The sequence below is a fragment of the Coturnix japonica genome, chromosome 6, assembly GCF_001577835.2.
Source record: "Coturnix japonica isolate 7356 chromosome 6, Coturnix japonica 2.1, whole genome shotgun sequence".
Lineage (NCBI taxonomy): Eukaryota > Metazoa > Chordata > Aves > Galliformes > Phasianidae > Coturnix > Coturnix japonica.
In genome coordinates, this window is record NC_029521.1 from 25191248 (window position 1) to 25207040 (window position 15793).

The following is a 15793-nucleotide window of genomic DNA, read 5'->3' on the forward strand; positions in this document are numbered from 1 at the left end:
ATCTATGCTTTTCTTGCTGTATTCTTTTGGAATTTTAGTTTTCTAGAGGAAAAGAACAAAACATAGATACTACAGGATAATGTTTTTACAAGTGGTCTATAGTTTTCCCTTTTGCTTTCTTTTGCTAGATTGGTTTCCTGTGAATTGCAGACACAGCTTCTTTTTCATACTAAAATACAAAATTCTATGTCCAGACTTACTGTTTCCGTATGAAAGATGTCCCCAGGTTAGACTTTAAAAATTGTCTCATTTTCATGGTGGAACAGATCTTGACCTATTGTTCTGTTGGAATATTATTTCTGTATGGCAAGTAAAAATAGCCAAGGTGAAAATGACATGAAGGATCTAGAGCAGGGAAAAAAAATTTCTACTCCTTCAGATGCTAACCTTTGGAGCCTGGAAAAATTCCTGTGTTCAAAAGTTTTTCCTGCTTTAGCAGAAACCTTATATATCATTATCCAGGGTAAAGTGTATTTCTCATATTGTGTACGTAGCCAAAGATTTATAAAGATTTAGAAATAACACCCAGTGAAATGTTGTTTGTAATACGTCCTTCTATACAGTGCTCTCTGAAATAGTCATCCAGTTAAAAATCTGGGTAGAAATATTGGTAGAGAAAACATATACTAATATTTCTAAAGTTAAAATGGCAAGGTGAGGCTTGGATATACAAGTTGGATTCTTTTCATAAACCAGCTGGGTAACTAGAAGAGTTAGACAAATGTTCAGATACACAGGTCCTTCATGTCTCGTACAGAAGCTCTAGACTTCAAAGCTAAATCCAAGTTGAAAGCAATCGCTCAGAGTTTAATTATAGAGAATTTTTCATAAAATAGTTGCAGTAGCTCTTACTTCTTTGTACTGATCCTCACAACTCCTTCACAAAATGAAACTTGAGACTAGGACACAAGAAGCCTTGGATTTTGAAGTACCAGTTGTAGGCATGTAATAATTGCGCACACTTATCTTTTCAAGTTTCACTGGTTATAAACTCTCCATCTCTATTTCTATCATGACTTCCCTACCTTATCAACTCTTCCTCTTCTCTTACCCATCCCTTCTCCTCCACCCAAGAAAACTGCATTACATGATCTAATGTACACATTTAATTGAGCAATCTTCCTAACCTCTACTTTGCTTTCAAGTTACCTATACTGTACTACTAAAAGAACTTGCATACTCAAGAACTTGACTCACTATTGTCTTGTGAAAAATATATCGATGCCTATAGCTTTGTCTTACTACGTGTAGACCCTCATAGCTGGAGCTTCATTACAATTAGAATGTCGTGATCTACCCAGGAAAAATCCTTTTCTCCTTGCAAATTTTTAAAGGTTGAAATCCTCTAATTGTAAGATGGCGTTTATTTCTTCTGTAATAATTCTCTTAACATAGAAAGAAAGAAGGAAAAAAAGGAAAGTTCAGAAAATGTCTAGGGTTGGTTGTGGGGTTATTTTTGTTTTGTTTTTGTTTTGTTTGGATTTTTGAAACATTTGTTTCAATTTACAAATCAACACTTCCTCTTGCTGGCCTAAAACTATGTCCTTTACTGCTAAGAATGTTCACAGGCTGTGAAGGGGAATCCAAATAATTTGTTATAATTGGTAGTCATAATCAGATCTCAGATGCCTGAAGACTTCTAAAAGCTACACATGACCAGGCCAGATAGATACATCACTTTGTGCAATAGACTTAGATCACTTTGTGCAATTCAAAGAGTACAGAAGGTTATGTATTGTATCAGTTTGGTATTTACAAGTTATAAAATGCTGAATAACTCAGGGACTTAGGGATATTTGCAGATATGACTTTAATATTAAGTGCAGTCCTTAACATCAGTGATAAGTAATTATAATAACAATTATCGGCTCTATACCATGCAAGTGTGGGTATGTGACTGTGTGTGTATGGTGTCTTAAAGATAATTATTAAATCTTCATAAGAAATTACAGTGAAGGGATGAACTAATGCATGTTCATGTGAGGTTGTAGAAGTGGTGCCAAATGAATATTTGTTGCCTTGTCTTTAATTTGCTTTGAAATACTTTGCTTTATTAAGCACCAGATTAATCTGTTTTTCTTTTAAATTTAACATTCATTTTTATATCGTGCAATTAAAATATTTTAAATGTATTAATTTTAAGTAGAAAATGCTTTTTTCATTTCTGAAAACACGTTTTAGTATTTTAATTAAAATGGAAAATGGTGATAGTTGAAAAATAGTTAACTATAAAGAAGATGGTTTACGTCAATATGATTTGTTAGTACTGTCCATGTTGTTTTCAATTTTTATAACAGGCAAGAGTTACATGGGTAATTTCTATTAGCATTGCTTCAATAGAAAGACTATATTTCATTGTGCATATTTTGATTCTGACAAAGACATGGGAGTTAGTTACTCATCTCACTTTATGGTGAATGCAGGTGTGTGCACACCGAACTGCAATTACTGCTGAAGCTGATCATCCGTGGAGCCATAAACCCCCAGCCTAAAAAGAAAATGGCTATGAAAATGTTGTAATTTACGTCTATTTTATTTGCAGATTGCCTTCTCACAGCACAATACTATCATGGATCTGGTGCAGTTCTTTGTCACCTTCTTCAGGTAAATTGCTTTTTCTGTTTTCTGACTGAAATTGTACTGATTCTGTTCCATCAAACACCTTTCCAAGCTCTTTAATCTCAAGAAATGCCTGAAAGGAAACTAAGCTGTGTTCACTAATTTGCACTGATGAAGAATCAAGGGCATGAAACTGCATGCTCTGGGACTGTTGGCATTGTTCATAGACTCAGTGGTGCAGTGTTTACACACACCTTGCTGATCTTTATGCAGTAGTTCAAATCACAGTGATTAAGAGAAGCCAGCTTTATTTGACTCCAGTAATGTGTGTGTGTGTGTGATTTTTTGTGACCTGTTTTACTGAATGATGGTTCTGTTCAATGTTTTGTGATGGTTGTGTTTTATTAAAAGACCCTAAATCACTGTTAATGCCTTTATGAGTTGGAGGTGAATTGTGGAAGTCACTAAGTGATGAAGGAGCTCTAGTTATGGCAGCAGTGCAGGAATTGGCTTCATCTGCAGCTGGACAGCTATTCTGGGATCTGAACAAAACTCGATCAAAACTTCTTATTGGTTCAGTTGTCTTATAATATGTCACAAAGTTGATATGTTTGGATTACTTACAGTTCTTTGAAATCTTGCTATGAATGTATTCCTCAGTAACCACAGTGTGTATGTAAAATGCAGAGACTGACAGTCCACTGTGCTCATCAAGCTTGTGATTCTGAAGAGTGTTCTGGTGTCTGTAGATGCAGGCAACGTGTCTACGAGTACAGAATCTCTCTTATATACCCAAGAAAAAGAGTAGAAATAAAAAAGCATGTATCAGAGTCACACTATGCAAAGCTGATCTGGGAAAGGATGGAAAATATCTAAGGAGCTTGAGTTCCTGCAAATTGGTGCCATAATGACATAAAAAGTTTCTAGCATTGTGTCCCCAAGTTAACTATCTCTGCCTGGGAGGTGGGCCTGGGCATGCAGTTTGGCTAACTGGCTCTTTTCTGTACTTCATGAGTATTTATTTGGTTGTTTTTGGTTTGTCTGTGTTTTGTTTTCTTCTGCAATTAGAATGAAAGATTTCCACTGTAGACACCACTACATATTCCAGTAAATTTTAAACTGGATGTTTTTTTCCCCAGGAACAATAGTGTTAACTAACTGCAGAATATTTATGATATAAACATTTAGCAAGGACTAGCAATTAGCAATTAATTGTTTCTTGTTCTTGTTATTTGTTTGCTTGCTTGTTTTCACACTAGTGGATAGAGTTATACCTCTTATCTAAAAGCAGAATTGCAATCAGATATGTAAAAGCAGCACATTCCTAATAGGCCTATAGAGACTGTGGCTTCTGTGTTGCTCTAGTCAATGCTTTTTAGCTTGTACTGTGAAGAATTTTAGCTGTTGCACCAACTGAGAAGTTAGGTTTGTTTCAACCTGCTTTGAAGCAGTAAAAATCTCAGTAGAAAATTTCACAGGCTGTGAGTGGGAATGATCTCCCTTCTTATACTGAAGAAATTCCATCCCCACTGTTATAGAAAGTCCATTCCAATATTACATTGAATAATAAACATTCAGTAACCTAAAATCTGTTATTTTCAAATACATTACAAATTATGGTCTAGTTTTCAATGTTTGTAAGTCTTTGTCTTTAGATTTTAAATCTTTAGATCTTCAGAGTGTCTTTAACTTCTGAAAATGTTATCTTGTCTTTAATTTCTTTGTGTGTATAAATCTTATAATGGCCAATATTTGCTAATTTTAATGATATATTTTTTTCTCAGTTAATTCAGAATTGAAAGCCCAGACATTCCTGAATTCTAAAGCTGCTCTGAGTGAGATTGTAATTAAAAATTTAAAGCAGTGCTCATCAATATCTTGGAAACTTTTTTTGTATCAAAAATCTGAAGGAGTGTTGTAAAAAATTCATTTCTTTTTCTCATAATCCTGCAAGTAGGAAATTGATACAGATCAAGTTTAATTATTCGTATTGTTATGATAGGCAATGATATTCATCTGCTACAGTCATTATTATTTTTGTATGACATATTTCAAATACAAAATATCAACCACTAATTAATTAATCAGGCTTTTCTCTGAGTATGCATCTTCTTTATGCTCTCTGAGTAGTTCCTTCCTCTGTCTCTAGTTCAACTCTTGGGGTGGAGCTTCCAGCTGATACCTGCGTTTTAGCTGTATTCAGATTATGCCTGCTTACTATTATGGATTAGCAAACATAGGTTGTTTCCTAATCAGTGGAGTCTTAAGAAATATGGAACCAAGATTTCCTTGCGTTAATCCTGGCCACTTGACATCAGGTATATGCTGTTGAAGAATCCTTCTGTGCACGTTAGAAATGACAGAAAGCAGCATTTAAAATAAGCCTTTTTTTTTTTTTTTTTATGATATGATGAAATCTTGCAGAGATATAGATGTAAGTGAAGAGCTATATATATCATGCCCTTCTGTATTACTGTTGGTAACAACAACCCAAGGCAGTTCTTTTTATTAAGGTTCATTCCGCTGGACTGTATGGATACACTAAAACTGATTATGTAAGATTTCCTGAGATCTTCAATACCCAAATGGGCGATTCTTGATTATAATTTCCAATAGGTGAATTCCTTCTCTTTACTAGCATGCTGTAGTGAGTTGTGGTTTTGTTTTAATTAAATGTTAGGATGATAGATTAGTTCTGGACATAGCACGCTTAGTTTCATGAGGTTGCCATGAAAACAAAGTGCAGTCTGTAAGTCACATCCACCATGGCTTAATTCTCTGAAAAAGCAGAAGTCTTATAAATCAGAATTAGAATATCTTCTGGTAACATGAAAATCAAGTTATCTTAACAAAAATGGATTTTTTATTTGGGGCTAGAATAAAATTGATTTTTACTTTGTGATGCATTAAACAATTTTTACTTTACTTAGGAACAAAAAGTCTTGCTTCCACTGGGACAAACAGTTCTGTACAGCACTGGCCAATTTAAGTTCTTGTTGAACATGTTCAATTTTGAACTGTGGAATGTAGCTCTATTTTCTTTTCTGTGAATCACCGGGAAGCTTTGTTATCATTGTAGAGTTATCTGATGTATTCATATTTCCTGAGGAAGCAGCCTCTTGTTATTAGCCTGCAGGCAAAGGAGATTCCCCAGTACTACTGAATTGGTTGCTTGACAAAACAACAGATGAGTTATTTAATTCCCCAGTGAATAGAACTGTTTTTCATTACTTTGTTCTTATTTTGTTTCTTTGTTTATCATCCTTTTCAGTCAGTTGGAAGTGCATGTGAATATGCTAGAGCTTGCCGTGTTTTTATTTTGTCATATTGTGTTCCTCAAAGTACAAAATGCTTGTTCAGCTTTAAATCTGGAGGTGGCCTATGCACTTTCTTGATATGTAGTGCATTTGAGGTTTGCCTTCCTTCAGTTATGTGCATGGAAAATTTCCCCTTTCTGATGTATATGTCAAGCACAGTGTAGGTTTGCTGTTTGTTGTTCCTGGTGAAGTGCTGAATCCTATGTTCTGCTCAGTTCAAAGGATCTAGAAATACGTTCTGTAATTGATTAGCTGCAGGAGGAATCAAGAATAGATTTTAAATTCTACCTTTTTTGGGTTGCATTTTTCTCCTGTGACTGAATGAAATATTAAGTGCTGACCACAGTTGAATTTGATGAAGGGTATGAAAAAAGTATTGTCTAGGATGGAACAGATAGACATATATATATATATGAGAAACATCCTATCTCATAACTTTATACATAAAGTTCCAAATCTCATATGATATATTCATTTTTATTCCCTGGCTGTATGATCTTGAATTTAGTTGCAACATCATATTAGCATCCAAATTATGATGATGGTGATGGTATCAGGAATTGAAAGATTTGTTTTTTCCTTAAAAAATAAAAGAAAAGAATAAAGGAAAGAAAATATTAATCGTGAATAGTGCTGTTCAGTGCGTACAGTGCTGAGGTCTAGCAGTCCGAAAAAAAACATTTTTGCTATTCTAAAATCTAAATGGAAGCAAAGCTGCCACTTCTTAAAATATTATATCTAATTATTATTTTTGAAAGGAGAAATCTTAATTCAAAAGTCATTTATGGAACAGGCTTCTTAAATGGAATAGAAATAAAATAATACCCCAGTGAAATTTTCATGTAACAAATGAAACATTTGGTGAAGAAGATGTTGTTATAAAAATAAGTGTGTGTGTGTATATTTGGGAGTTGGGCTGTGTGTTAAAAAGATGCAAGAGTATGGCACTTATTCTGTGGACTCCAAAAGCTGCACTAAACCATTGGAAGAACAGTAGAATTGCATTAAGAAGCAGTTATATCATTTGTTTATATGTTAAAACTGGGATTTAGTCTGTATATATGGCTTAATTATATTCTTCATAATATTTAAGCTCTCTGCAGTTTCAAAGTTAATTTCCTGCTCTTATGTATCTTGAATCATTTCAGCCAAACTTCTGAATATCAAATCCAAGGACACTATAGTTTTGAGTTCTTAATATATTATGACTAGAAAAGTGATGATGGTTCTTTGTTCTAGAAATCAGAGAATCCTTATAATGTCTTCAGAAAAAATTCTTTATAAGGGGGATTTTAATAAGGAGAGTTTTGACTTTAGACTTTCAGGTTTAAATGTACTTGCTTCTCTGGAAAAGGAAGTAGAAATTGCATATAATGAAAGGAAAAGTCATTCAGCAAAGTACTAAACATCTTAATTATATTTGCTTTTAGTATGGTAAACATTGCTACCTTTAAACGGCCATGACTTGGTGGCTTTCTAGATATATATTTCTATGATTTAATGTCAAAGTATAACAGCCAGACAGGAGAAACAGCATAGAGAAAGAAAAGAATGAGGGGAAAGCATTTAAGATTGTGTTGAAACAATGTGAGTCTTTTGATCAGTGAGGCTGCTGAAATGTGGCCTTAGATTGCATATATTAGTTTGCACTAATAGGGCATAATTAAAATGAGGTGGAGTTTATTTCCTTAACTTAAAAATGTGGATAATTATTATAAATGAGCAAAATCAAAAGCTGAAGTGAAAACTCATCTATTTTTAAGTAGAAACAATATATTTCACTATATATTCTTTGTGAAAGTTACTGTAGAAAATATTAAATTCTGTATTTCATAATGTGTCTGGAAGTTTAATGGAAATAGATTTTATTTTTTCCCATTTTTGATCTGTTTCTGTGTCTGTGTGTATATGTATATATGTATATATATAAATATGAATAACAGGAAAAATATGGATTATTTTACTCATGAAGGGCAAGCTCATAAAATTATATGAAATATGGAAGCCTTTTCCATGAGTAAAAGAAACATAATCACACTTTATGGATGTGATGTTCTATTTATACTATGGAGATTAATTTCAGTTCATGTTAGATTAAACCTCTTTAATTATAAATCTTCTTTATTTGCTGCTTCAAAGAGGTGAAAGGAGGAACTGCTGAGAGTTGAACTTCACATCTAAAACTTCATTGCAAAATATATTACAGTCCTCTTAAATTGTTCACTTCTGTTTGATTTTGTATTGGCAGAATGAAATGTGGATGTTAGTCTTCCAAATAGCATCCCGATTTATGCTATAGCCAATTTCCTCTTTAGTTGTAAATAAAGGCTGTTCATGTAATTGAGCATCCATTCATACTTTATTGCAGTAGCTTCTGCTATGGCCACTGATGTGTTTAATATGAAAAGACAGTTTTGTGTGTGTGGGTGTATAGATTTAAAAATCATTTATACATGTAAAAAACCCAACTCTATATGAGTGTAGATTGATCCAAAAGTAATACCTCCTTTTTATTTACTTGGATACTACCAGAGATACAAAGAGCACAATAACACTTTTTGATCATAGGGCAAATTCTCAGCTACAAAACTTTTTTTCGACATATTCACCAACCATTAGTTAAATGTTTTCAGCAGCAGTGAACAAGGGCCTGCATGCCTCACTCAAAAGCATCCATATGCCCATCTAGAATGTGGTTTGTCTTTCACATCACTGTCACCACTGCTGAAATGCACCACCCACCCTTCACCATGCTCATAGCCACTGAGTGCTCTCCACAAATAGTGAGGAAGTGTTGATAGTTGTCATGGGTGCCATTTTTATCCCGCTTGAAGCAATTCGTTGATGCACTTTTGCTTCATCCATACTTCCATGTCACAATCTATTTTGTCTCTGTTGCTGTCTGTCACACAGTAATAAAATGTAATGGCATACTGGTTGAAGATTGAGCTTTTACTGCTCTACCACTAACACCACCTCTGACACTGTGGGCCTACTTAATAAAATAGGAGGCATTACTTTTGGAGCAGCCATCATAAAGTATTATTTATGTGTGTACTTATACTTGGCTAACTATTTAATAATTATTAAAATAAATAAATTGGGGGGAAAAAATTCCTAAATACTTAATTTTACCATAAGTAAAAATACCCTCCAGAGATGCAGTTCTTTCTTATTTACCATCAGTATGAAATGTTACATTTCGCTGCAATGCAAATTTCAACAAACCTCTGCATTGTTGGGTTACACTCATGCCTGGAAAGATGAAGGATTGTTTTTTTTTTAGACTCGATATGTATTAGGATCCAGTTTATAGAAGGGTATGGTAGCTGTCCATACAAAGTAGGTCATCTGTATTATAGTGATGTATCATTGATGCTGCTTACTTTAACTAATGTATAATTTATCCAAAAAGCAGTTGATGCCATAATTATTTCAAGCTCTCTATTGTTAGTTATGTACTCTGTAGTTAAAGTGCAAAGCTTTATTAACTACAATGTTAAAGTTTTAATTTATTGTTTTACTTAATTTTGTTCTTCCTTAGTGAATTTCAGTTATATTTTCAGCATTCTGTTGAAATGCACTTCACTAGATGTTTCTTATACTATGTTTTTACAATACGCTGCTTTTCAGGCTTCTTTAGGGCTCATTTCTTTCATGGATTTCTTTAAATTGCTTTCAAGTACTTCAAGGGTTTTATGGCACAACATATATTGGTCCTAAGGACCTGCTCTTGGTAGTTACTTAGCAGAAAGAGAATACAGATTTTTCAGTTGTTAATTTTTTCAATTGAGTAGCTTAGTGTATGATAAGGAGCAGTGGTTACGGCTGACTCTTAGTATGCGTAAGCCTTTTTTAAATGGTGAATTAAGGTGTTTCTACTTTACCCTTGTAATGTTTGTAAACCTTCATTTAAAACATTGGTCAGTAATTTTATGAACTGCATCACTGTTCAGATGCTGTTGCTGGTAATCAACCACGACATAGTAAAACAAATATAACATGGGTTTCCTTTACCATAGGTGATGTTCTGCCTGGGATGACCAGCTTACCAGAAGGACGTGTTTCTTTTTAACAGTTACTCTGTTTTTATAAGGTTGATAGTTGTGGTTGGTGAGACATGAATTTTAGAGGCAACTCAATGTAACTTTCATGAGATGCTTCAGGTTAAGACTTATTTATGGAAATGTATGGGTTTTCAGGATTGCAACCAAAAATAGCATTTAAGCACTGTCATTTGGATGAGAAGAATTATCCATGTAATTAGCTTTAAATGAACTTGAAAGGTGTTGCTTAACTTGCGTGAATTCCACTGAGAGACAAATAAATAAATACAAATTTGCATTTAAATGATATTTTTTAATACTTGAAGTTTTGCTTACCATATTATATCATTTGCTTCATATCCAGATGTTTCTTTCACCTCTCAGTTGAGAAAGCAAAAACTAAGGGTTTAAATCTTCTGCATGGCTTTGGGATTAGAGAGGTCACAGTTGAATTAAGTTTTCCTCAGTTCCTTCTGTTTAATGGAGAAAGTGCAAGGGAGAAGTTGGAGTTCTGGAACTGTTGCTGTATTACAACAGCAGGAGAAGGAAAAATCTGATTTGAAATGGGATATAGATCCAGGCTTACAGAAGAGGAAACGTTCCTGCCATACTGCTGTATGTACAGCAATAAAATGTATTTAGGTGAAGAGAGAATGATCATACAGCTATTAGCTGATCAGTTGCTGGAAATGGCATATTTCATTGCCTGTTGCAGTCAGAGATCTTGGACCAGGAAAGGAGTTCTGTTGTTCTGACCATGGAGTCAATATTTCTTTCAATAAGCCTGCACTGTAGTTGGCTGAAAGTTACATATCCTGCTGCATCAGCATTTAAAGCTCCTTTCCTTCTCAGTCTTCACAAGTATTTTGATTTGGAACTGTGACACTTCAGTCCCAGAAAAATTTAGAATCACTGATGGTTGAAATATTGCTACTTCTAACAGAGTTTGTGATTCTCTGTGAACAGTGTGATCTCTGTGATTCAGAGCAATTTAGTTATTCAAAAAATTTATACTGCTCTCATACATATCAGACTGTTAATGTTATGTTTACAGTACTTCTTGCTTCAGACAATCCTGTTGAAATCTTTTGAGTGCTTGCCATGTGTATATTAGTTAACACAAGTAAGGATGGCTGAACCTAGCACTTCGTAATCATAAACACAATGTTCTTGTCAAGTACAGTGAGAGAAATGAATTGCTGTGACAATAATTACTATTCAAATTCATGGTTTTAGACAAATAATTGTTCAATTATGTTTATTTTAGAACAGCGATTGCTTCATAACATCAATTAAAATGGGCTCTATTTACCAATGAAAAGATAGTAAATAATACTTCAGAAATACAGCATATGTGATCTCTAGGAAACTTCTGCAATATTAATTTTATAACATTAACTGAGAAGACTTTTTCTTTGAATTAATCAACTTTAAAAAGCTTTCTGTTATTAGATTATTATTTTTTAAAGATTGCTACTATTTTTCATTCATATTTAAAACTACCATAGTTGGAATGAATGAAAAGCTTTTAATACCATGTAGGGCACACTGCTAAGATTAATGCTATGGTGTGGAATGTATTTTTTGTTTTTGCTTTTGGCAAAACAGGGCATGAGTTTTGTGGATCTAAAGGGATATTTAATTGTTGTCTCAGCTCAGCAAATTAAGGCAACATTGCAGAGGTTGCCTTGATGACCCATCCATTTTTTGAATGTTTCCTCCTCCTTAGGAGGAGTTGCTAAAGTAAGTGTAACTGTACACATTGTCTCACATACTCAGTGAGACTACTATAAACATGTATAACTTTATGAATGGAATCATTAGGTGCTTAATGTCCATTAATAAGCAGCGTGGGCAAAACAGGTCATCTGTTAGGTAAAACAATTGGCATTAAGGACTTGACATCCATACTGGACACATCTTATTTTTTGGCTAGCTGTAGTATTGCTCTGTGAACCCAATATCTTCTATTTCATTCCATCTTGAGCTTTAAGACTGCTTGCTCTTGCACTCCAAAGCCCAACATTGGTAACAGTGAGGGGGTTCATTCAAAAGCCTGTTCCTAATCCACACTAAACCACTTTGTACAATGTAGAATCCAGCCAATTTTTAATTTTAATACAATTTAAATTATATTAGGTTTAAGGTAATTTTTTTTTAAACTGTATTTTTTCATCCAATGTGAGAATTTATAGTCAACTGCTATGCAAATAGGTGGCTTAAATAAGATCATACAAATAACAATTAATCGTGCATAGATGCTTAAATATATTTTTTGGACATTTTCTTTTGCATGTTAGACAAAAGGAGAATGAGAAAAGAAACAGCAAAAGATGGAACATTTTGTTTTGTTCTCTTTATTTTCCCTTTACAATATTGGTTCTTAAAATATTTACATGACAGATTTTTTTCTACATCCCTGCAAAAGTGAATAAATTATCTTCCCCTCTATTTATTTTATTAATATATAAATATTATAAATATTTATTTATATTATTAATTTGTTAAAAGATCATCTACAGGTTTCCTTTTAATTTGCAGATTCCAAGCAGCAATGCATCTCCTAATACCCTTTAATGTCTGTGCTAGTGACTTTGTGGGTTTTTTTTACTCCCTGAGTATTTCTCACAGAACACAATACCATCTCATTCCTCAGACTCTGGAATGAATTAACACTTCTAAAAGTGATGTCTGTAAGTTGAAATTTTTACTCTCTACATCACCAAAATGGTTGTGCAGATGGTAATTATTCCAGGCTATTTTCCCTTTTTGTGTTCAAATAAATCAATTTTCCTTTGCAGGAAGGTCATCTGTTCAGCTTAGACCCTGCTGCTAGACCGTGTTGTTCAATTGCAGACCAGTTTTGGTCACTTTCCTCTACTGTGTCAGATATAAAATAATTGCATTCAGTGCATCCTTTTTGAGTTACCCTTTATTTTAATTATTTTTTTATTTTCTCCTACCTAATGCTATCATGATAACTTCTTACCAGTCTGTAACATAAGCCACATTGATGAACTAGTTGTTTCCAAGCATGTATTTTTTTATTGTTTCCTTATTTGGTTCCATGTTGTTTCAAACTATGTCATTACTTACTGGTCAGTCATTCCTCTGTTTTAGAGGAAACAGAATCCTGGAAACACTTTGGTTGCTGCCTCTTTAAGTTTGTATTCAAGTGATATCTGTTTTCTTGGGTAGATTTACATTCATCAGTGCAAGTATTTGATCATTCGGTCTGTGTTCTAGGACAACAGTTCATAACCAATCTGCATTGCAAAGGTGTTTATCTATTTATTATTTTCAATGTAACAACTATGATACAGAAAATACTTCATGATAGTGCCAGAGTCTAATTCAAATTGTGCTTCCAGCTACTGTTTCTTACTATGTATTTCTGCTATAGATAAATGAGACCCTTAGTATTTACTCCCCATGGAAACTCATGCACTGTAGGCTACTGTAGGAAACTCTGTAGGCTAGTCACCCCTAGGTCTTTTTAAAAATTGAAATAATTGGGCTTATTAATGCACTCTCAGGAAAAGATTTTCTTGACCTTTGCATGTTTCTTGATTATTTTATGTACTCTTCCACGTTGTCAAACTCTTTTAAAAGAATGTGAACAATGGAATTTTTGTAAGCAGAATTTCAGTGTCTCATCCTATATGTTTTGGGAACATCTTGTATTTTGATACATTCATCAGTAGTGCGTGGGGATAGGACTAGGGGTAATGGGATGAAAGTACAGCATAGGAAGTTCCGCACGAATGTGCGGAAGAACTTCTTTACAGTGAGGGTGACGGAGCACTGGAACAGGCTGCCCAGGGAGGTGGTGGAGTCTCCTTCTCTGGAGATATTCAAGACCCACCTGGACGCCTACCTGTGCAATGTGGTGTAGGGAGCCTGATTTGGCAGGGGGGTTGGACTCGATGATCTCTAGAGGTCCCTTCCAACCCCTACAATTCTATGATTCTGTGATATTCCAAGTGCTGCTTATTACTGTTCACCTGGTTTTCTGAGGTTGCTTTACATCTTTTTTGTTTTACCATATAAGCAGCTGATTTACACTGATCTGTGAATTATGTTGGGAATTGGTTTAGTCCAAGGAGAACACGTTTTCTTTACTCCTAAACAGCGCCCAGAATCCTTTTCTTCACAAATACATGTTAGCAGTGACTGTGCATCTTGATTAAAAAGGTGCAGTTGACCAATTGGTACTGACACATTGTGATTTTTCTTGTCTTCAATACAATTAAATTTTCTTATCAGTCTTTGTCATGCATAGACATCTCAGAGCTCTGAGTATCTCTCTCATCAAAACTGCCTGGATCTGATACTCAGAACCTTGCAAATCCTTTTAGAAACATCTTTTTGTGATATTGACCGTATTCTGACAACAATCAAGATCTCGGTCAATTTTTACTTCAGTTATTTTGTGTTACACTGATGTCAGTTTTGCCATAGTATTGTGCTAACTGCATGGAAAAAGCACTTTTCTATTAACGTACTATATTCAAATTGGCTGTACTCCTTTATATGTGCTTAATTCCACTTAGTAGTTTTGAGATGAAGTGTTGGTTTCTTTTCTTGGTCTTCAAGATACAGGCACGCCATGGATTTATGCACTTACATCACAATGTTTTCTTTCTTGTTTTTTTATTCCTTTTTTCTTTTTCTAATCTCGCCTAACATCCTATTTGCTGTTTTGACTGTCACTAAGCATTTGCTGATATGTTCAAATGATCTGCAATGATTTCAAGGCCATTTTCTTGAGTGGTAATTGCTAATTTAGAACCTATCGTGTACCTGTAGCTAGATTTATTTTTTTTTTTCCCTTCAGTTCATTGGCACTGAATTTCATTCTCTTATTCTGTTGCCAAGTCACTCAATATTGCAAGATGCTCTGCAGTCAGGTTTAATTTTTTTGTTGTTGTTTTAATTTTATTACTTTAAATAAAAAAAGACTTATCTTCACACAGCCTGATACCAGGTTAGTTTGAGGAAAACCTATTTTCTCTATCTTTCTTCTCTTCATTAACTAGAATTTTGATTCTTCTTTCTAATATATAGCATTAAAAAAAAAAAAAAAAAAACCAACAGGAAAAGATTGCATGTGAGATTAAGTAAACATCAGACACTATTACCACTGTTATTTTCAAATGATTTATATTACTTGTGTCTTTTAAATGATTTTGCACATTAAGTAAAAGATTTTTTGGCTGGTGACAGGAAAGTAAGATGTGTGACCCAGCTTTGCTGGTGTACAGAGTAAAGCAGGAATTTGACTGAAGTTTTAAGACAAGAACTCTTGAGTGGTTTTTGTTTGGGTTTTTTATTTGTTTGTTTCTTTGTTTTTTCCTCTAAATTAAGAGAAGCATTCGAGAAATTTATTAAACAACAAAAAAATCTTAAGAAAGAGATCCAGTTCCTGGGGATAATGAAGCAGTTGCACAGTGCAAGGCTTTCTTAGTTTCTTGTGTCCAGTTTGCCATCCTATTCAATTTCCATGAGCTTTGACTTCATCATTCTAAACAGCTGCTGCTGTTTCCCTTATTTATTTCTGTATTATAGAAAAGATTGAGATGGCTTACCCGACTGCATATACTGCATGCTAATTTTATAGCAACGTATCAGTACTCTGATGTTACATTGCTCCTAATCCTGGTGCAGTTACTAGCTAGATTGTATGGTATATAGTAGGAAAGATTATTTATAAGCAGATGTTGGTGTAAGCTTAAAGATTTTTGTTGCAGAAGTGGATTATTGTGGGGGTCTTTGTTCTGATTATCCCTGGGCAGGCTGTATAAATTCATGGACAACTTGTGCTTGCTTTCAAAAAAGACTGGATAAAAGGGGGCAGCCAAAGATATGTTT

At 34.1% G+C, this 15793-nt stretch overlaps 1 protein-coding gene across 6 annotated transcripts in view; it reads left to right on the forward strand.

The window, feature by feature from the left end:
* The window catches only part of ATRNL1 (attractin like 1), a 396494-nt gene that overhangs the window by 176137 nt on the left and 204564 nt on the right, over window positions 1–15793 (forward strand). For all 6 annotated transcript variants that reach the window (XR_004307737.1, XR_004307736.1, XR_004307738.1 and 3 more), the window contains exon 25: window positions 2543–2604. Coding sequence is in view for 3 of the 6 variants with exons in the window: in XM_032445435.1 (XP_032301326.1) it covers window positions 2543–2604 (62 nt within the window). In the remaining 3 variants the exon portion in view is untranslated. The remainder of the gene's footprint in view (window positions 1–2542; window positions 2605–15793) is intronic.